Source organism: Salvelinus alpinus, chromosome 2, assembly GCF_045679555.1.
Source record: "Salvelinus alpinus chromosome 2, SLU_Salpinus.1, whole genome shotgun sequence".
Lineage (NCBI taxonomy): Eukaryota > Metazoa > Chordata > Actinopteri > Salmoniformes > Salmonidae > Salvelinus > Salvelinus alpinus.
The window spans coordinates 38,585,121-38,608,871 of record NC_092087.1 but is presented as its reverse complement, the minus strand read 5'-3'; the positions used below and the strand labels follow the sequence as shown (position 1 = coordinate 38,608,871).

General features: G+C 42.1%; 1 protein-coding gene across 6 annotated transcripts in view; it reads right to left on the bottom strand.

Moving 5' to 3' along the window:
• Positions 1–1,543: 1,543 nt before the first annotated feature.
• The window catches only part of LOC139560258 (sodium channel protein type 8 subunit alpha-like), a 110,404-nt gene continuing 88,196 nt past the window's right edge, over positions 1,544–23,751 (bottom strand). For all 6 annotated transcript variants that reach the window (XM_071376875.1, XM_071376900.1, XM_071376890.1 and 3 more), the window contains 6 exons: positions 11,747–12,031; positions 9,982–10,035; positions 9,660–9,797; positions 7,793–7,897; positions 7,318–7,588; positions 1,544–6,940 (listed from right to left, as the gene is read on the bottom strand). In XM_071376875.1, coding sequence (XP_071232976.1) covers positions 5,778–6,940; positions 7,318–7,588; positions 7,793–7,897; positions 9,660–9,797; positions 9,982–10,035; positions 11,747–12,031 — 2,016 coding nt within the window. In that variant the 3' untranslated portion in view covers positions 1,544–5,777. The remainder of the gene's footprint in view (positions 6,941–7,317; positions 7,589–7,792; positions 7,898–9,659; positions 9,798–9,981; positions 10,036–11,746; positions 12,032–23,751) is intronic.

The following is a 23,751-nucleotide window of genomic DNA, read 5'->3' as shown; positions in this document are numbered from 1 at the left end:
AAACACTTCATTGAAGAATCCCTACTATTGACTTATCACTGACGAAGGGGCGTAGTCTTCAGCTACCGAACTTCGACTAGCCTCAAGAAAAAAATGTGTTTGCTCGAACAGCCGGAAAAAAACTGCCGAACACCCAAACGAACAAAAATAACCCAGCAGTTTTAAAGAAAACAACCCAACTAAGTGACCCAATGACTCCTTTTGACCAGGACCCATATATGGCTCTGGTCAAAAGTAGGGCACTATATAGGGGATTGGGTACCATTTAGGAGGCATCAACACACTCATGTGCATGCACTCATCCTTCTGCTCCCCTACAGAATATTGTCTCATTTTGTGATTTATGGGCCCTCGATCTCTTAACTCCCGACCCCTCCCCGATCCACTCCAGCTGCTGGTTAGGTTTTCTATTTAATAAAAGAATGGAAGACAAGAAGAGATGGATGGGGGAGGGGAGAAGGATAGGGAGGAGGAAACGGTCACAGAGGTGAATAAATACCACTATTATATATCTGGCATGTTAAACTAGCATTATATATATATTATATCTATTACAAAATGTATCTGTTTGTGAGTATGGTTTACTACTACTACTGTAGTTTAGATATTCCCAGGTATTTATGACATTGAAATACATAGCCTACATTTGTCACATAAATAAATTCCAACATCTCCCCTCTCTCCGTCTTCCTACTTCTCATGTACTTGTTCTCTCTTACTTCCTACCCCCTCCCCCTGTGTGCAGTAGGCTGTGGGAGTGAGAGCGAGTGAGGTATACAGAAGTCTATTGAGAGCAGGCTGCTGCTGACTCAGCCCAGGCCACTGCATTCGTCTATCTGCACTGCAGTGTCGTTTTTACCCCCGCCCTCTTTACTTCCCTCTCATCACTCATTCAGTGGGCTACTTTAAAACACACACACACGCACACACCCTCATCTCAGTTCACGCTACTGCACCACACAGCACACCACACATGCTGTGCTACTTGAGGTACTTTCCTTTTAATAAAGGTATGGCCAGTTAGTGGTTAGATTCTTGTAGACAAGATCCACCACTGACCTTGCTGTGATATCAGATTCAAATGACTAGGCTTTACACCTGTTGTCTACGAAGCATGTGACAAGTAACATTTGATTTGATTTTGATTATAATGTTCTGGTGTTGCCTAAATGCTATTTTATCATTTCTATACGGTGTATTGTGCTAGTGGTCTTCTTTACTTCATACCCAGCTCTTACTTTGCAGCTCAACGTTCAATACAGTGATATTATTTTGAAGGCCTAGTGCAGTCAAAATCATGATTTTCTTGTGTTTTATATATATTTCCACACTATGAGTTTGGAATAATACTGTGATTTTATTTTTTCAATTTTAAGTGAAAACAACCACAACAAGGTACTTACATTTTTCCCCAGAGATGATTTGAAATTGAGATAAAAACGGCTTCATTGGACCTTTAAAGTCTTTGATGAAAAGTTTCCCCCCTATGTAAAATAAATTATATTTCATTACATTCTAGAAAAAAAGACACCACTTTGAAGCATAACTGGAAGGCTGCTTTATTGTTTGGGAATAGATTCGTGCTCAAATGAAGACAATCTTTCACTGATTCTCACTTAAAGTCCCAAGTGATTGTGCAACACACGGTCCTTTCTCTGACTGTATTAGTGGCAAGAGATAACGACAGTCAAAAAGCTTTAAAAAAAAAAGAAATCTGCAAAAAATGCTAAATAAAAGATCTGTCATGCTAAAAAAATAAATGCTACATAAATCAATTCATAAATCCACATCAGAATTGAACCCAAGTCTAAAACAGAAGGCAAGCTCTCTTACCATCTAAATGATCATTGAACAGAATACAGAGAGAGCATTTGTACTAGATGACTCTATATGATGTTAATTCAGTTGATCTAGTCTAGGTGATGTTGTTTCCGAGTTTATTGGTTATTTTTGAATATTTTTGTCAATCCATGGTTTTCGTCGTGCTTCATTTTGATTTGCTAAACCCATGGGTTTGGAGATATCCTCTTTAAAATAAATCATTAAAGTCTAAATAGGCAGCTAAAAGGCACATGCCATTAAGAGATATTGCACCAAGAAACAAACACAGACAACAAAGACAATAAAACTTGAAATGATCAGATACATCGTTAAGAAAATAACAACCAAATGAAATGTGAAATCCAAACTGCACTGGTGTGTGTTTAGGGTGAACATGGAGGAAGGTCAGTGCTAAAACGAGCAAAAAGCTGTCACACTAGGCGACCTGAGGCTCAGGATACTGGGGCATACTGACCGGCCAGCACCAGCTTGTCTCAGGATAGACAGTGTGTGTGTACAGTACAGTACGTATGTGTATGTGTGTTTATATTCAGTGGGAAGAGATAGATGAAGTTGTGGGCAAGACATCTTCACACATGTACAAAAGGGTGTGCTGGTAGTGCAATCCTCTCACCAACGCAGGCTACACAATCCTCAGCAAGCAGCCAGTACAATACCATGCATTGTATGCTGGTCCCCAGTACATTGAGATCTTGGGCAGTCCAGAGTTTTGGTCATTCACTGAACATATTGCACACAAAAATTAAATGTGAGCTATTACTGTCTGTGGTACTGCATTGTCCTTAATACAAGGAGTGGAAGAGAGAATTGAGCACATAGTTCTAATATTAGAACTATGTATGTAGTATAGCTCTATATATGTATTAATTTATATATAGATTTTCATAAAGTTTTTGCTATTTAATATCGATTTGTTTAGTTCCTTCTTTAATGTGAAAAGTGACTCCAAAAATCTACTCCATCTAACAAATGTGTCACAGTCTAACAAGTGTGACAAAGTGTGTCAGCTGGAAGCCATTCTATTTATGGGTATCATATTTCTTATTAGATTAATAGCAGTCATTTTGTAAGTATTTCTTTATTTACAAAAAACGGCGCATGCATGCACGCATAAAATAAAATGATATATTACATTATTTATAGTCTATTAAAAAGTTCATTCGTTATTTTTCAGCAATTTGTGCCATTTACAACTGTAGATGAATTTTTTTATAGATTTTTTTCAAATGGATGTATGTAATAATTTTTATTTGTTCTGTTTACACATCTATACATGTATATCCTTGATGGGCATGGAGAAAAATGGAAGGCAGTAGCTTTTATGCTTGTCATTCATTGTTTTATTTGGTTCAAGTTAACACCCACAATGATTTTGGAGCTCTCATGCAGCAACTGGACTATAGAACTTGAGAAGGGGATTTATTCATTAATAGGAAGTGACATCACTGCACACCAGAAAGTGAAAAAGCTTGGGTGTAGTACCTTTAGTATTTTATTAGGATCCCCTTTAGCTGTTGCCAAGGCAGCAGTGACTCTTCTTGGGGTCTGCTCTGTTCATTATTTGGTATTTGTTACGCGGTATGCTTTCTACGCAAGTGGAGTGAATGGCTGATGAGGGGTTTTGGAGCACATTTTTCACAAATATTGTATTGTGGGGCCTACTCTACATTGCTCACATACTGTTTGCCTCTGACAGAATTTAGTGTGCTGCTCAAACAAACAAATCCATATTACCTCTCATGACATCTCCTCACAGTGTGTCCTAAGTACCTCTGATTGCTATTGGGGTGAGCAGTATTATTGTTATATTTTATTCAGACCTGACCTAAGTCCAAAGCTACACAACCACAAATATAATCCGCTACCTATACAAACGCTGCCCTTATAAGCGAGCAAAATGTTGCCGTTTCAAAGAGATGCTTCTTGCCCTATATTTCTAAATGTTTTTTTAAGGAAGCTCGAATGGCCTCTGACAGACTGGCTGCCCGAGCTATTGCCAGCTGAGACCATTGTCCAACAGCGTGGCATAATATCACACAAAATCACAGGAAAATGCGTTTTCATAAATACTCTCATCATCACATTCACTTTCAATTAGTTGCAGAGCTCATTATAATACATCTGTAATATCTCCTGAGATAAAGGGGTGAACTCTTCAAGCATTGCGTATATTTCTAGGGTCTCTCCGTCTAACAATGACAGCGAAGAACAGAATAGGTAGCAGGGGGGCACTGTTCACCCACTCCCATTCCAAGGACAAAGGGTGACAATGAGTAACAAGGCAGGTCTCTTTGGCTTCTCCTCGTATAATTAACCCTATACACCAATTTCTATTTCTCTCTAATTTCCTAGCCCAATATTAACTCCCTCATAGTTATGGCTGAAAATACATGTTAAAATTATATAGACTAGTAAACCATCACAACATGTACAAATGAATCAGCACATGGTAAAGAAATAAAACACAGCAGTTATTGGAAACAAAAATACAACATTCTTTCCTCACTCAAACCTTGTAGAACAGTCTAAATTGGCCTTAGAGAAAAATCTGAAATCAAAACTAGCTTGCTACACCTGTCAATTCCCTACCAACGTAGACACTCCCACAATGCCCTCATCCAACACAAAAACAAAGGCAGATGGCATGGTCAATTAGGTAAGTGATATTTCTGCATACAAATTATAAATATAAGCTTTTTAAGATTTACATAATAATTTTTTTCTCTTAAAACAATCCACCAAATACACTCAATGATACACACAGACATCCAATCCCATCTCTTCTGCATCCCATAGCAGCAATACAATTAGTTTGCATAAAATCCACAATGTTGGTATTCATTCGACACAAAGTTTCTCATCATAATACTAATGATTTACTTCTAACTTTGAATTTTTGACAGTGGACAACCTCAAACCTATAATCGAGCCACTGTTGTGGTCTGAGTATTAGTGTCTTGTGGACTATGATTATTCATGCAAGATTTCTGATCAAAACATGCCATCATGCAAGTATTTACTATGCACTGAACAAGCACAATTATTTATGTATTTGTTTGGAAATCGGACTGAATAAATGTAAGCCCTTGGCCCAAGATGACTCCTTAATAAACAGCCGCTTAACCAATCGATGTGAAAGCCCGTGTAGAAAAAGCCTTTTGATGTGGATATAACAAAGATAGAATGAGAAGAAGAGTTAAGTGAAAATGTTTGTTGTTTTTGTTTTGTACCTTTTTGCTTTTTTTGCCACTCAAATTATGTGGAGATACAAGTATATTCAGCATTAACAAACCAAATAAAAAAAACTTACATTAGGCTACTCTGGGTCTTTGTTTTTCTCTTCTCAGCCGTTCTTCTGTTTGTTCATACAGAGTGATAATGTCCATAAATGTCCTCCATGAATGTCTAAATTAAATGATACAGAGGCCCTTCTGGCTGCTTTTGGAAGATGATTCTTCAAGTCAAGCAGTATTTCCATGTTTTTCCTGCATAGCACTGTATTTCCATGGGAATCCATTGCTGGCGGGAATCCCACACATTAAATCCCTTATCAGCGTTTCTCATTCATTCCTCTTAGTGAAGAGTTCTGTTCCTTATGTGTAGTCCACTATCTGCCCTTTTGCAAACAAAGACATTTCTTCCATATTTTGTCTGTTTTTCATTCCCTTTTGTTAAGATCAGTAGTCTAGATGCAACAATGTCAGACAGTATACTTTTTAGTTTAAATCAAGTTCAAGTGTCTTCAAGCTGTAAGAGACTGAGCTGCTTCCCTCTGCATCAATAGTATGAAGTCTGTAAACAAAATTATTAATATTATTATTTTTCTTACTTGCAAATGAAATAATCTGTACATTTGTGGATTAGATGGTTTCCTCACACTTTGCTTGAAGTTATATTATTATAATAATTATTACTGTTATTATTATTACGATATTCTAACACTTAGATTCCCTGACGGCTTTTTGGTTTCTGGCCTCCTTCTTCCCTCCCTTTCCTTCATTCTCATCCTGTTTTTCCTTGTCAGGTTTGGTTACACTGTCATAGGAGGGGAGAGAGGCAGTGGAGGGCGTACCCTCCTTCTTTTCCTTTTCTGGATTCGTCCCCCCATTCTTCACATTATTGTTACTGGCAGGTCTGCGCTTGCGTTTGAAGCCGCGCCTAGCCAGGTAGTTTCGGTACGCCTGCTGTATGATTTTGGCCGACACGTCCTCCTGCTTGCGCCTCAGAGTAGTAGTAATAGGCTCATAAGACACTTTGGACGGGTTCGCCGCAATAAAGCGTTGTTCCATTTGATCCCTTAGCATGTCCAGCTCTCCAGTATCGCCTAGTACCCGTTTGGTGAATGCAAACAGAATGTCGAGGCAGTGGATCCGGTCCCCGCTCACCATGGGCAAGTCCATGGAGATCAGCTCTATGGTGTTGGGCTTTGGAACACGGAGCGGGTGCTCGAGGTAGTCTGCAAAGTCACCAAGCTTGCCATAGGTGATGAACTGCGAGGCGTCTGGGTCGAACTTCTCCCATATTTCGTAGAAGGTCGTGAAGTCGTCTTCGCTGAGCGGGTCGGCACTCTCTTCAGTCGCAACGCCGAAGTTCTCAAGGATGATGGCAATGTACATGTTGACCACGATTAGGAAGGAGACGATAATATACATGACAAAAAAGAAAATCCCAACCGAGGGGTTGCCGCAGTCGCCCGTATTTGGTGCACCTGGGTTCTCCAGTTGTGGGTCACAGTCTGGGGGGTAGTTGAGGATGGGTAACAACAAACCGTCCCAGCCGGCAGATGTGGTGATCATAAACAGGCAGATCATGCTGTTGCCAAATGTCTCAAAGTTGTACATGTCGTCGATTCCTGCCCCATGCTTGACATAGCCAAAGTTAGACATGCCAAAGATAGAGAAGATGAACATAACCAGGAAGAGTAACAACCCGATGTTGAACAGGGCAGGAAGTGACATCATCAGAGCAAACAGTAAAGTCCGAATGCCCTTGGCCCCTTTGATCAGACGCAGGATTCTGCCGATTCGGGCCAGTCGGATCACCCTGAAGAGGGTTGGAGAGACAAAGTACTTCTCAATGATATCTGCGAGGAACATGCCTGGATAGAGAAGCACACAGAGAAAGAAGAGGATATGGAGAAATGTATGATTGTTGATATGTTCTGCAATCTTTTTAGTATGTTTCCTTAAAACCATAACATTCTGTCATACATATATTTTTCTAATAATAATAATACAAACTGTCCTGTGACTGGTAGGCCACTAGGGGGAGATGTTAACACATAATCTCACTTTCCCAGGCCTCAAATTTCATAGTAATGTGATACTTCTAGACACATGATTTTTGATAGAAAATAAAGCAACCCATTTCTAGTACTCTGAATTAAAACAGCAATTCAGGTTCTAGCACATAAATACCAGGCATATAAGAATAGGCAACTGCATGTAGGAGGAAAGGGATGAAATCACTACTGACCAACAATTGAGAGAATGACCACAACCACGTCAAAGATGTTCCACCCAATGGTGAAGTAGTAGTGGCGAAGGGCAAAGAGCTTTAACACAAACTCAGTAGTAAAAATAACAATGAAGACAAAGTTGACCCAGTAGAGGATATTGTCAGTTTCTTCTGACTGATCGTCCGTCTCCACCATCATGGTCACCATGTTGAGGCAGATCAACATCATAATAGATATATCAAACACCTGCTGCGTCACGAAGTCAAATACCAGGCCCTGAAAGTTATTCTGAGAGAAAATAAAGGATGGATAAAGGAACGTTAGTAGGTTTAACAAATTAAAGCGAGGCACATTTGGTAAGGGGACATTCTGGAAGGTCTGTTTGTTAGTAAAGTTTCGTTTTCAACATGTCTTTTGAATGTTACCATAATGAGAAAACGCCTAATTTACGCCTCCCCCAAAGTAGCCCTTGGGTAAAAGGAAGAGACTCACCAATGGTCTTGGTATAGGTTTTTGTGGTTTTTTTGAGCCAAGTTTTTTCATGGCAGTGTGGTATTTCTTCTGCTCCTCTGTCATGAATATATCCTGACCTCCAAAGTAAAGGGACACAAGAAAACATCTGGTTACAACCTTGTTGAGCCAAATAATGTGGGAACTTGTTCTTAACCTACACTGAACAAAAATATAAATGCAACATGTAAAGTGTTGGTCCCATGTTTCATGAGCTGAAATATAATATCCCAGAAATGTTCCATACGCACAAAAAGCTTATTTCTCTCAAATGTTGCATACAAATTTGTTTACATCCCCGTTAGTGAGCATTTCTCCTTTGCCAAGATAATCCATTCACATGACAGGTGTGGCATATCAAGAAGCTGATTAAACAGCATGATCATTACGCTGATGCATTTGTGCTGAGGACAATAAAAGGCCACTCTAAAATGTGCAGATTTGTCACACAACGCCACAGATGTTTCAAGTTTTGAGGGAGTGCACAATTGGCATGGTGACTGCAGGAATGTCCACCAGAGCTGTTTCCAGATAATTGAATGTTAATTTCTCTACCATAAGCCGCTTCCAATTTCATTTTAGAGAATTTAGCAGTACGTCCAACCGGCCTCACAACCCAGGCCACGTGTATGGTGTCATGTGTGATAGCATTTTGCTGATATCAACATTGTGAACAGAGTGCCCAATGACAGAGGTGGGGATATGGTATGGGCAGGCATAAGCTATGGACAACGAACCCAATTGCATTTTATCGATGGTAGTTTGAATGCACAGAGATAGCGTTACGAAATCCTGCGCCCATTGGGAGGCCCATTTTTTTAAAGGTATCTGTGACCAACAGATGCATATCTGTGAAATGCATAGATTTGGGCCTAATGAGTTTATTTCAAATGACTGATTTCCTCTCTTTGAAATTGTTGCATGTTGCATTTATATTTTTGTTCAGTATAGTTTTATCTTATTAACAGGTCCAAGGAATTTTCTTGCTCACACATAATATGCACATACATTTATGCACACCCACTCACATAGTATGCAATCAAATCAAATCACATTTTATTGGTCACATACACATGGTTAGCAGATGTTAATGCGAGTGTAGCGAAATGCTTGTGAAAAAGCACTGCTGCTACTTTGTTTATCTTATATCCTATTGCCTAGTCCCCTTACATAATCTACCGCCATCACTCCAGCATTCCTGCACATTATAAATATGGTATTGGAACTGACTTTTGAAAAAGATTTCCTGTATATAGTATGCTTACTTACGTATTTCATATTTCTTTATACCATTTTTTCTCCCCAATTTCATGGTATTCAATTGGTAGTTACAGTCTTGTCTCATCGCTGCAACTCCCATACGGACTAGGGAGAGGCAACAGCTGTGCGTCCTCCGACACACAACCCAACCAAGTCACACTGCCTGCTTAACCCAGAAGCCAGACACACCGATGTGTCGGAAGAAACACTGTACACCTGGCGACCATGTCGCCCGCCACAGGAGTCGCTAGATCGCGATGGAACAAGGGCATCCCTGCCGGCCAAACCATCCCCTAACCCGGACTACGCTGGGCCAATTGTGTGCCGTCCCATGGGTCTCCCGGTCCCGGCCGGCTGCGACAGAGCCTGGATCGAACCAGGATCTCTAGTGGCACAGCCTTAGACCACTGCGCCACTCGGGAGGCCTTCATATTTCTTGTTCTTATTTCATGTGTTTTTTCTAGTAATACATTGTTATTGATTATTTCATTGTTGGGTTTTGAGTTTTGAGTTTGCAAGAAAGGCATTTCACTGTACTTGTGCATGTGAAATTAAAACTTGAAACTTGAATAAGAAAAATAGGTCTTATCTTTTTCTTTTGCTGGTTAAAGTTGTCAATGATGACACCAATGAAGAGATTGAGGGTAAAGAAAGAGCCAAAGATGATGAAGGCAACAAAGTAGATATACATGTAGATGTTGTCTTCATAGATCGGCTGATCCTCCACCTACAGAGAACAGGAAAAACACATTCAAGCTCCAAACTCTCCCTCATTACATTCCCCTTTGTGGGTTCAAAAGTCCCTTTCCAAACAAGTTAGTATTGGTAGGTTCTTCTGGAACATGTTACATCTGTTCACACAATACCAACCACCAAACAAAAGGGAGACAAACCTCAAGTGTCAGGCTTACCTTCCGAGAATCAATGGCGGCATACATTATGTCCATCCAGCCTTTAAACGTGGCCTGTGAGAAAGGGGATATATAGAGTTGTGAGAAAAAGGGGGAAAGAAAAGTGAGGAAGAAGAATTAAGGTTAAGTTTAGGGGAAATTAGGGGGGAAATTAGGGGAAATTAGGATGAGGTGTTGAAAAGGAAGGAGGAAAATTACAAGATGATGGACATAGAGGTACAGTAGGAAGCCAATGACTGAAAAAATATGATTATTGACTTCTGCAGTCTAAGTACCGTTCAACTTTGACCTTCTCCAAAGTGGGAGGAGCCAAAGGAGTGAAAAGTCAGAACATCAATAGTGTCATGACGCTAGCCCTCTAGCAGAGATGTGACCCCCCCTCTCCAGCGTTATGACTTTAACACCCAGTCATAAATTCCGTGCAGAGACACTTCTCTCCTTGACCATGCAGTATGGAGAGAGAGTTTCACAGTAAGACAAAGGGACTCTACCGCCCAATTCTACTACATCCCAGAATTTGAGAATTGAACAATTCCTATTTTGGAGAATGTGTAAACGGTCGGTGGAGAAGCCAGCTACGACCCGGTCCGTTTTGTTTCATGTTTGTGACCTCATGAAAGACAATACAGCCACATTACCCTAACTCTGTTTATACAGGTTCCTCAGTTATGAGGCTTGCATCTGAATGTTGGATAAAATGTTTAACAAAGTATAAGAAAACTTTTGAAAAGATAACAATGTGATTAAATGATTAAGTCTTCTAAAATGAAAATGGTGTGTTTTAACGGTAACTCGTATCCAGCCAGTGGCTACGCCCAAGTGAATAGACATTGGTTGGAAATGATGAACCAACCCCTTTTCTACATTTCTATAAAAGCCCTGTGACCCAAAGTCACCTCAGTTCCAAATACTAAAAAGGGCTAAGTCTAATTTAAACTCTACAGGCCAGAAAACGTGAGAGCTTGCTCCACACGTGAAATGATATGAGCTCTGAAATATTGATCACTCAAGAAGATGTGAGTCCTAGATTACAGCCTAACAGACTGCAGCTGGAAAGGTAGCAAATCTAGTAAGAACATTGACCGACGCAGATGAACATCTCACTCCACGACAACCCGGCAGAATCTACAAAGGACAATGGCGACCTCGACTGGGCAAACCAGAGCCTCACATCACTAGCTCAAACGTAAATACTGATTACTTTCCTTTATCCAAACGAGCAATTGTTAAAGTGCATATGTATTCATATTTATGCGAGAATAGCTTCCCATGTCAGATAGAGACCCATGTTCCTTTGTCTTCCTCTCCCCCTTTTCCTCTCTGAATCTATCATGTTATAACCAAACTGTTTTTGTTTAGTCCACTAGGGATGGTATTTACTGTATAATGTTATTATGTATTGTATATTCTGTAATTGTTTAATTAGATAGTAAATAAATAATTGAAACAATTTGTGTATGGATGATTCATAGTAAAGGCTGGGTCGGTAAAGATAACCAAGACTTTTATGACGTTCAGATGAGACTGATAGAAGGTAAAGAATAATTAATGACTGATTGACTGCTATTGATATAAAAGATTTGGGAGATAGCCACTCTATATAAACTAACTCTTCCGTGGTGCCCCAGGTTATTAACGAGTTAATTGTTGCATGGTTTAACTCAATCACGTAATCAATCAAATGATGGTAATCGATTTCATAAAATAGCTTGTCATCACATTAAAGAAGTCAGATACACGACAATAGGAAAGACCTTGTACTTACCACTTGTAGAAGTGCCAGGTATCCTGCAGCCACATTGTCAAAGTTAATCTTGACATTCTTCCATCTGACCTCACTGTAATTTGCGTTGATTAGTGCAAAGCACTCTGTCTTGTTGTTGACAACGTCCGGTTTAAAGTACTCCTCTGAGGTCTCGTTGAAGCAGTAGTAATACTTCCCTGCAAACAGGTTGACCCCCATGATACTGAAGATGAGCCAGAAGATGAGGCACACCAGCAGCACATTCATAATGGAGGGGATGGCTCCCACCAAGGCATTCACCACCACCTACACACGGGACCAGGGAAATAGGAGCAGCATGAGATACAACTCACACATATACAGACATACAAACATAAACCCACTCCCTCTCAGAGATAATGGTCATATACCTTATTTGAGTTGCACATCAGTTTGGTTTATCTTGACTATCGCCTTATATCTTTTTATCTTGACTATTTCCTTATGTGTTGCTATTACTCTACAATATCGTATGCAACTGATGTCACCAATGATGTTTACTTGGGCAAAGCACAGTGAATAATGGGATTGAGGCCCCATTTTTGCATAAATCAGGTGTACCTATTTGAAGCCTTTAATGTGTATGCAGATAATATAGACTCTTTGAAGTAAAGATGCCTGGAAGGACATTTTGGGTTTTTAAAAACTACCACGCCGAGACGTGGCTTATTTCCAGGTCAAAAAGGTTCCTCGAGGAACCCCTCAGAAAAGTGTCTTTGAGAAATCCCTGTGTAAAGGTTCAAACCGGAACCTTTTTTTGATCAGAAGGGTTCAATTTTGAACCTTTTAAAAAAAATATTGAAGAGGTGGCAGACTATTATAAGATTGGAGACGTGGCTTATTGGAGGCGTGGCTTTCAGGTAGTTATTTGTGGTCACCCATTAGAGTAAATGTTATACTTGTTGATCGTGTTAAGTTTGTACTTCATCTTTCATTGAAAATCTATGTATATTACATATTCTAATATAATATTAATAATATTCATTTGATTTTGACTATGCCCAAGAGGTTGGAGGGTGCCTTTTGATTTAAAATAGTTTTTTTTGGTTCAGATTTACCTTTGTTTTCTTCTTGTTTTTTGCAACCAGGTGGAGTGGCTGTCAGGCTCCTTTCTCCTTACTTCCTGGTTTTCTCAGTTTTTGTTTCTAGATTGCTTCTACTTATTGGGTAGTCTAGTATAGCAATTGTTTGTTAGCTCTGAGCTTGTTTAGTCTGTTAGCTAGCTAGCTAGCTAGCTGGTTAACCTTCAGTTTTGGCCTGCTAGCAGCTGGCAGTTAGCCTACACATTTTCTTTCTCTTCCTTTTGTCCCCTTTAGCTCTTGTTTAAGTAGATAATTGGTGGCAGCTGTGGTTGTTTGTTAGCCTGCTAGCTTGCTTAGCTGTGGGTGGTGTTGGTTTCAAATCAACGTTTATTGGTCGCATACACAGATATGCAGATGTTAACGCAGGTGCAGCGAAATGCTTGTGTTTTATAAAGTATATAAATAGAAAGTGGGTGAAACCTTATGTAAACATAATTAAAGTGATGTCATTGTACATAGTGTTCAATGACTCTATGTACATCGGGCAGCAGTCTCTAAGGTGCAGGGTAGAGTACCGGGTGGTAGCCGGCTAGAACAGTGACTAAGGTTCAGAGCAGGCTACTGGGCGGAGGCCGGCTAGTGGTAACTGTTTAACTGTCTGATAGCTTAGAGATAGAAGCTGTTTCTCAATCTCTCAGTCCCAGCTTTGATGGACCTGTACTGTCTTCGCCTTCTAGATAGTAGCGGGGTGGACAGGCTGTGGCTCGGGTGTCCGAGGTCCAACTTGATCTTCTTGCCCTTTCTGTGAAACTGGGTGCTGTATATGTCCTGTGGGGCAGGTAAGGTGCCCCCGGTCATGCATTGGGCTGACCGCACCACCCTCTGGAGAGCCATGCGATTGTGGAAGGTGCAATTGCCGTACCAGGCTGTGATACAGCCTGACAGGATACTCTCAATGGTGCGTCTGTAGAAGTTTGTGAGGGTCTTTGGGGCCAAGTCAAACTTCTGCAGCCTCCTGAGGTTGAAGAGGTGCTGTTGCGCCTTCACCACGCTGTCTGTGTGAAGGGACCATTTCAGAGGAACTTGAAGCTTTTGATCCTCTCCACTGCGGCCCTGTGGATGGGGGCGTGCTCTCTCTGCTGTCTCCTGTAGTCCATGATCAGCTCCTTTGTTTTGTTGATGTTGAGGGAGAGGTTATTTTCCTGGCACGCCTCTGCCCGGGCTCTCACCTCCCCCCTGTAGGCTGTCTCATAGTTGTTGGTAATCAGGCCTACCACTGTTGTGTCATCAGCAAACTTGATGATTGTGTTGGAGATGTGCGGGGCCATGCAGTCATGAGTGAACAGGGAGTACAGGAGGGGGCTGAGCATAGACCCCTGTGGGGCCCCTGTGTTGAGGATCAGTGCGGAAGAGGTGTTGTTGCCTACCTTCACCACTTGGGGTCTAGGACCCAGTTGCACAGGGAAAGGTTCAGGCCCAGGGCCATGAGCTTAGTGATAAGCTTGGAGGGCACTATGGTGTTGAAGGCTGAGCTGTAGTCAATGAACAGCATTCTTAAATATGTATCTCTCTTGTCCAGGCGGGATAGGATGATTGTGTTGTCCGTGGATCTGTTGGGGCGATATGTGAATTGTAGTGGGTCTAGGGTGTCAGGTAAGGTGAAGATTATATGGTCCTTAACTAGCCTCTCAAAGCACTTCATGATGACAGAAGTTTAGTTTAGCTAAGTTACCGTCACTTTCTTGGGTACAGGAACAATGGTGGACATCTTGAAGCAAGTGGGAACAACAGACTGAGATATGGAGAGATTTAATGTCAGTAAACACTCCAGCCAGCTGGTCTGAACATTCTCTGAGGACATGGATTGGGATATCGTCTGAGCCGGCAGCCCTGCGAGGGTTAACACGCTTAAATGACTAACTCACGTCGGCCACAGAGAATGAGAGCACACAGTCCTTGTGAGCGTTGGTGACCGTGTTGGCGGCTCTGTTTTCCTCAAAGCGGGTGAAGAAGGTGTTTAGCTCGTCCTGAAGCGAGGCGTCTGTGTCCACGACGTGGCTGGTTTTCCCTTTATAATCGATGATTGTCTGGAGTCCCTGCCACTTCTTATGTCAGAGCCGTTTAATTGGGCATCCACTTTGTACCTGTACTGTTGTTTTGCCTCTTTGATTGCCTTACGGAGGTCGTAGCTGGTGTGTTTGTACACGTCCATGTTCGGCATTTGATGTTGAGATATTCCAGATCGGGAGAACAAAAGGACTTGAGTTCCTGTACGTTACCACAATCACGCCAGGAGTTGTTAATCATGAAACAATTCCCCACCGCCTTTCTTTTTTCCCCCAGAGTTCTTTCTTCCTATCGGCACGATGGACGGAGAAGCCCACTGGCTGAATGGACGGGGACAATATATCCAGAGAAAACCATGATTCTGTAAAACAGAGTATGTTACAGTCCCTGATATTTCTCTGGAGGGGATCCTCGCCCTGAACTCGTCTACTTTATTGTCCACAGACTAAACGTTAGCAAGTAATACACTCAGAAGTGGTGGATTGTATGCACGCTGCCTGATTCTGAATAGGGACCCAATCCTTCTGCATCTGCTCTGGTGGTCCAACTCATTCCAACCCATCTCAATTGGGTTGAGGTTGGGTGATTGTGGAGGCCGGATCAACTGATGCAGCACTCCATCACTGTCCTTCTTGGTCAAATAGCCCTTACACAGCCTGGAGGTATGTTGGGTCATTGTCCTGTTGAAAAACAAATGATTGTCCCACTATGCGCAAACCAGATGGGATGGCGTATCGCTGCAGAATGCTGTGGTAACCATGCTGGTTAAGTGTGCCTTGAATTCTAAATTAATCACAGACTGTGTCACCAGCAAATTACCCCCACACCATCACACCACCTCCTCCATGCTTCACGGTGGGAACTACACATACAGAGATCATCCGTTTCCCCACTCTGCGTCTCACAAAGACACGGCGGTTGGAACCAAAAATCTCAAATTTGGACTCATCAGACCAAAGGACAGATTTACACCGGTCTAATGTCCATTGCTCGTGTTTCTTGGTCCAAGCAAGTCTCTTCTTCTTATTGGTGTCCTTTAGTAGTGGTTTCTTTGCAGAAATTCAACCACGAAGGCTTGATTCACGCAGTCTTCTCTGAACAGTTGATGTTGAGATGTGTCTGTTACTTGAACATTGATGCATTTATTTGGGCTGCAATTTCTTAGGCTGGTAACTCTAATGAACTTATCCTCTGCAGCAGAGGTAACTCTGGGTATTCCTTTCCTGTGGCAGTCCTCATGAGAGCCAGTTTCATCATAGCGCTTGATGGTTTTTTCAACTGCACTTGAAGAAGCATTCAAAGTTCTTGACATTTTCCTGAGTAACTTACCTTCATGTCTTAAAGTAAAGATGGACTGTCGTTTCTCTTTGTTTATTTGAGCTGTTCTTGCCATAATATGGACTTGGTCTTTTACTAAATAGGGCTATCTTCTGTATACCACCGCTACCTTGTCACAACACAACTGATTGGCACAAATGCATTAAGAAGGAAAGAAATTCCACAAATTAACTTTTAACCAAGGTAGATAAACAACATGTCATCGCAAGTAAAATATTTTTGTAACCGAGAATGTTGTTGCTGTTCGGGCTGGCTACTTGCAAATGTATTTCTGTATTTTAAAATACAAGTATTTTGTAGTTTATTTTGACACATGGATCTTAATGGTATTTTGTAATTGTATTTTGTAATTAGGGAATTAGGGAATTTTTACTCTTCCCTAATCAGGGCCAACCGAAGTTATGTAGTAAGTATGGCGAGCAGGTGCACCTAGATGAGATTTGCCAGCAGGTGGTGTGCAGAGGACTGGGCCACTCCTTTTTGGAGTACCAGTATCACAGAACGTGCGATCTCTGTGGAGGTGACTCATCTCTATAGAAATGGCCCCCAAGCAGCCCCCGTATTGCGAGTACTGAGCAGGGGTTGGTCATTGTTGAGGAAGTGGTGAAGGTGCAGGTAAGGAAATGGAGGCAGGGAGTGCAGCAGTTAGTGTGCTGATTAAAGGGGAAGAGATGGAAGTTTCAAATTCCTGCCAAAGGAAACCGTTGGCCCTTCCAGTTTGACTTTCCCGCCACTGGAGCCAATTGGCTCTCCGGCTGGGGGCACACCCTGAGGAGGGGAAGAGGAGGTAGGAGACCCCCCCCCCCCCCTCCCCTGTTGCAGTCCTGCCAGACAGCCCAGAAATGTGCAGTGGTAGCAGTAATGGCAGTGAAAGTTCAGCTTTTGACTGTGATTGTAAGACTGATAGTGATGCGATGTTGAACAAGTCCAGAGACAGGCAGCCAGAGCCAAACCCAACACTAACCCTTGAAAATGTATTGTTGCCATTTGTGTGATTAAAAAAAATAATAATCTGTCTGAATCCCAAATCACCACCTTCCCCTCGGCCCTCCATTTACGCGTTCAAATGCTTCAAGCCATTTGTACAAGTGTCCCAAAGCTGAGGGAGTGAAAATTATCGAGGGTGTAAGGGCTAATTAGACCATCGGATATCCACATCGACTGAGCCAGCAAGGCTGCAGGCAACAGAGCGAAGTGCTTTTCTGACATGCACTGCAATATTGGGCCAGTAACCAGAAGGTTGCTGGATCGAATCCCTGAGCTGACAAGGTAAAAATATATAGTTCTGCCCCTGAGCAAGGCAGTTAACCCACTGTTCCCCGGGAGCCGAAGACATGGATGTTGATTAAGGCAGCCCCCTGCACCTCTCTGATTCAGAGGGGTTAAATGCGGAAGACACATTTCAGCTGAACAACTGACTAGGTATCCCATTTCAGGCAAAGAAGCAGATGGGGGTCAGACCCTCAGGCAGCACTGTACTTTGATAACCAGAGTATTGGCTGTTGAATGGGTGTTTTCTGACATGTGGATTGTCTATAGCTCATTTATCATCTACTGCGCAGGGTTGTAAGTTAATGGTTTCATTGCCCCAACATCTTGCGCAGTTTGGTCTGTTCTGCTTGGCCGAGCCAGTGCCAAGGTCCATCCTGATGTGTCCGGCGCGGCAATACAGGCTGCAGTGACCCGAGGTTGGGATGTGCACATGCACACACGGTCCTGGTGACTTGAACGGGCTGGTTGTACCGAGGCGCCTGGGGAGAGGCTCCTCTGCGGGCCAACAGGTTGCGGAACAACAGGATGATATTTATTTCTTTAAGGACCCATCCCAACCCTCACAACTGATCTTTATTAACTCTAATTGCTTTCAAACTGTTAATTATGCATATTTAGTTCCTGAAAGTTTTTGACATTTGACAGTTTATTTATGATATAATGTGAAAAATGTAAAGAAGTCCCAATATTTTTTTCTTAACATTGGTGATTACATAAAGTAATAAAGTGGTAACTACTTCAACTTCAGGATTTGCATAGGCTCTTAAGGGACCTCTCTAAGACTAATTGATGTTACAAAACTGTCAGTGCTCCACCTTAACATGTGATGACAATAGAACAGATTAATTGGAATTACATACACTCTAACGGGTGGTCTAAAAATATCTATCTGAAAGCCATGCCCCTACTCAGCCATGCCTCTGGTTCTGGGTTCCTTCCTTCCTCTTCCAAGAACCCCTCAAATAACCAAAGGTGCAAATATGAACCATTGACTAGCAATGGTTTCTAGGAACTCCATGGTTCTTTGAGGATCTCCAGGGTTCCTCGAGTCCTCCAATTCTAAGAGAGTAGGCCTATCCACATATCTCAGTCATAGAACGTCTGGCCAATCTGTCACAACAGCAGTACAATGGAAAGCAGCTGACAATTCCACTTCTCCCCAAACCATGCCTTTATCTTCCCCCCCGTCCCCCCGTCATACACAGATAAGCGGTGGCGGTGTCAGCAGTAGCACACAGTGTAATGCTCCGGCGATGTACATGTGATGTTTTAATGCAGGACATCCAGAAGCTCTTAGAGGGCTGAGCCTGGCATGCACAGTCATACAGGCTCATTTACAGAGCCATGTTCCCACCTTGACAAGACAGTCAGAGTGGACTTTGCTGAAGGTTTCCCTCAGAATGTGTAGTGATTATGGCAAATGACCTCAATAACTACACCTATTTAGTTACCTTGATGAGTAGACCAGGGAGTAAACCTCACTAAATGTACATCATAATAATGTAATGGACTTGGTTCCCTCTTCATAACAAGGCCTTGAAGATGTTATAAGTGTACCTTATCAATAAGTGAGTGTAAAAAAAAAAAAAAACTACTACTATTGTCAGATGTTGTTGTTCTGTTTTTCTATTATTGTCGACTGCTGTTGCCAAGAAGGGAAACATGGTTCTCTGGTGTATGTGTATGACATGCATGTTACATGGAGTAAATGTTTCAGACATTATCAGTCAAATAATAGCAGAATGATCCTGTATTATGGAGGTTTAGGGCTCTATTCAGTCTGTATCGCTGAAGATTTACAGATTGCAGGATAGAAATGAAAAGGTCATTTCCGATTGGTACGACATATGCAGCGTTTACCGCAAGTGGAACGGCAGGGACTGTGAGGGGACACACACACGCACACACACGCACACACAGACACACTAACGCACAAATACATTTTTAGTCGTATTGTTTGTCATTTTTGTTGTTGTATTGATTGCATATCATTGTATTTTTTATTTGTCTGACTGTCCTTGTCTATCAGTGTATCAGTGTTTTGTTACTTGTAATGTTTTGTATTTTTTGTGGACCCCTGGAAGAGTAGCTGCTGCTTCTGCAAAAGCTAATGGGGATCAAAAATCAACAAATAATGCAGTTTCCGCTAATGCGCGAATATTGCCTTTAAATTTAAATCACGCTGTAAAGCAGAACTTCCGGGATACGGTTTGAATAGAGACTATAAAACTTAGAAGTTGACATCAAGGGACAGGAATAAGAGTTGCGTTTCTAGGGCTTTGCTTCACATTGTTATTTACAGATGGTTAATTCTGAGATATATACAAAAGTATGTGAACACCCCTTCAAATTACTGGATTTAGCTATTTCAGCAATACCCGTTGCTGGCAGGTGTATAAAATCGAGCACACAGCCATGCAATCTCCATAGACAAACATTGGCAGTAGAATGGCCTTACTGAAGAGCTCAGTGAGTTTCAACGTGGCACTGTCATATGATGCCACCCTTCCAACAAGTCAGTTTGTCAAATTTAGGCCTTACTAGAGCTGCCCCGGACAACTTTAAGTGCTTTTATTGTGAAGTGGAAACGTCTAGGTGCAACAACGGCTCAGCAGCGAAATGGTATGCCACACAAGCTCACGGAACGGGACCGCCTAGTGCTGAAGCGCGTAGCACGTAAAATAGTCTCTCCTCCTCGGTTGCAACACTCCCTCCCGAGTTCCAAACTGCCTCTGGAAGTAACATCAGCACAAGAACTGTTTGTCGGGAGCTTCATGAAATGGGTTTCCATGGCCGAGCAGCCGCACACTAGCCTAAGACCACCATGTGCAATGCCAAGCTTCAGCTGGAGTGGTGTAAAGCTCGCCGCCATTGGACTCTTGAGCAGTGGAAACACGTTCTCTGGCGTGATGAATCACACTTCACCATGTGGCAGTCTGACGGACAAATCTGGGTTTGGCGGATGCCAGGAGAACGCTACCTGCCCTAATGCATAGTGCCAACTGTAAAGTTTGGTGGAGGAGGAATAATGGTCTGGGGCTGTTTTTCATGGTTCAGGTTCCTTAGTTGCAGTGAAGGGAAATCTTAACGCTACAGCATACAATGACATTCTACACCTGCATTGCTTGCTGTTTGGGGTTTTAGGCTGGGTTACTGTACAGCACTTTGAGATATCAGCTGATGTAAGAAGGGCTATATAAATACATTTGATTTGATTTGATTTAGACGATTCTGTGCTCCAACCTTGTGGCAACAGTTTGGGGAAGGCCCTTTCCTGCATGACATTGCCTCTGTGCACAAAGCGAGTCCATACAGAAATGGTTTGTCGAGATCGGTGTGAAAGAACTTGACTGGCCTGCACAGAGCCCTGACCTCAACCCCATCAAACACCTTTGGGATGAATTGGAACGCCAACTGCGAGCCAGGACTAATCGCCCTAGATCAGTGCCTGACCCCACTAATGCTCTTGTGGCTGAATGGAAGCAAGTCCCCGCAACAATGTTCCAACATTTAGTGGAAAGCCTTCCCAGAAGAGTGGAGGCTGTTATAGCACCAAAGGGGGGACCAACTCCATATTAATACCCATGATTTTGAATGAGATGTTTGATGAGCAGGTGTGCACATACCTTTGGTCATGTAGTGTATTTCACCAAACTCTGGTGACATGACATAACTAGGGAGATCAGTAGACAGAGCTGGTTGGGGAGATTGTGTAGGAATTACAAGTTGGAGAGGAGACAAGACCAACATTTCAAAGAATAACAACCAGTAGTGGTAAAATCCATCACAGGAAATTGACTGATGATACTACGTGAAGTTCTAAACCAATAACAAACTGCGGCATATTAAGCTGTGAGAAATGTTACTATGAGTCTCACTTGGTGTAGGTGTCTCACGTGCCAAGGCTTCAACAAATAATCCCTGCCCAAATGCTCGGCTTACACATTCAGTTTTCTATAATTGTACTCAAGAGAAACTGGTACAAGCAAACATGCCCACATAGGCACGATGTGGGCCCAATGCCGGCTAAAATATTGGTCCCATGTAGGCTGCCCAAATTGAGCCGATGAGCTCCACATTGGCCCCAAGGAAAGTGGCCCCAATTATTTATTTTTTATTTATTAAAATCAAACTTATTTACTTACATAAAAAATTGTATAATTTTCCAACTTTAAAGGTATTGTCACGTTCCTGACCTATTTCTGTTAGTTTGTTGTATGTGTTAGTTGGTCAGGACGTGAGTTTGGGTGGGCATTCTATGTTGTCTGTTTCTATGTTGGTTTAAGGGTTGCCTGGTATGGCTCTCAATTAGAGGCAGGTGTTTGGCGTTCCTCTAATTGAGAGTCATATTTAGGTAGGTTGTTTCACAGTGTTCGTTGTGGGTGGTTGTCTTCCGTGTCAGTGTTTTGTCGCACCATTACGGGACTGTTCGGTTTGTTTGTTCATGTCATTTATGTGTAGGCTATTTTCCCTGTTCGTGCGTTCTTCGTGTTTATGTGAGTTCGTCGTCCAGGTCTGTCTACACCGTTTGTTGTTTTGTTAGTTTTAGTCAAGTTCGTGTTTTCTTTAATAAATTATGTGTTCACAACCCGCTGCGCCTTGGTTCCATCACTACTCCTCCTTTAAGATTGAAGAGGAGGAGGACCACCGTTACAGGTATTTAGCTAACATGTTACATTGTTGACAACCAAGTTGTTACTATCATACATATATCTTACTAGAAAAACTGATAAGTTCCTCATATTCCCCATGCACTTAGATAATGTTTTCTTAAATATCTTATTATTTTAAAGACTTCTTAACATGACTTATTTTCAGCATCACACAACACACCCTTTAAACTGGAACAACACTCTCAGTTACAGTTGCACAAAAATAACTGTTTGCAAACCACGCCCACAAATATTCTAAGATTCCTCCTGCTATATGTTATGAAGAAGCTGGTGTGGGCTAGCCCATGCTGGACTTAGTGTGGGCAGGCCCAAGTTGGGCTTGGTGTGGGTCAGCCATCACCAACCCAACACAGGCTAGCCCTACTTCATAATAAAGAGGCGGGGGCTCATTCGAAGATTTGTGGCAATGGTGTGCACACGGGCTGGTGTGAGCTTGGTGTGGGAAAGCCCATGCTGGGCTGGTGTGGGTTTGTTGTGGGTAAGCCTATGTTAGGTTGGTGTAGGCTGTTCTGTGTTGTGTTGATGTGGACTTGGTGTGGGCTAGCCTGTGTTAGGTTGGTGTAGGATAGCCTGTGTTTGGCTGTGGGGGATTGGTGTGGGCTAGCCTGTGTTGGGCTGGTGATGGCTAGCCCATGTCAGCAAAGATGGTTTAGTATGAATAACTCCAGAAACTGCTTCTGCAATATAAATCCCTGATCATACTTGTAGACGATGTCATGGCGACGTTAGCTAGCTGAGCTCATGTGCTGAAACAAGTCATTGCGTCTAACAGTTGTGTCGCACCGAATTGGGCATGTGCAGGCTCCTTCGATATGAAGTTGTTTTTGATCAAAATTAAAACGTGTAATTTTGTCACTTTCACAAGGTTGGAGTAATTACATATTCAGCTACTGTAATACTTACATTTAAAAAAAAGAAAATCACAACTAAGGTCACATTTTTCACTTTTCTCATTGACATCCCAAACCCCGGTCTGGTCTGTCAAAATATCGTCCTGTTGGGAGTCTGGGTTTGAAAACTCTGTGATGTCGGACTGGCGTGGGATTCATGTGGGCTAGCCTTTGTTGGCTTGGGCTAGCCCGTGCTGAATACCCACATGGGGCCAATGGGGTTAGGTTTTCTGGGGTGATTCTTGTAAGTCGTGTGTTACATCGGAAGGTTAGAGTGAGACACGTGAAACAGTAGTTGACGGAACAGGGTACAGGGAGGATCTCTTGCTTGAAAGCCCTCGATAGTAGAAGTGAAGGCTCTAAATTAAGTACAATAGCTTGCCAATTTCAGTTAAAAAATGACGTACCATTCATATGGGATGAGTGATTTCATTCTCCAGTTTTCTTTCACAAGTTCTACATCTCTACTCTGTTTTGACATTGTGATGAGGCAGCTTTGCAACATATTGCCATTTTACCAATCAACATTTTATCATTACAATTAACCTGAAATTCCTTTCAATCCATATTTGAGATAATCATTGCTTTCTTAATATATCAGTTGCTGTGAGGGTGTTGGTGAAATGCAGAAAGGTGGAGTCAGGCGCAGGACACAGAGATGAGTATAGTCCGACAGTTTACTCGAAGAATGAGAGAATAATGTTCCAACACAGAACACAAAATCC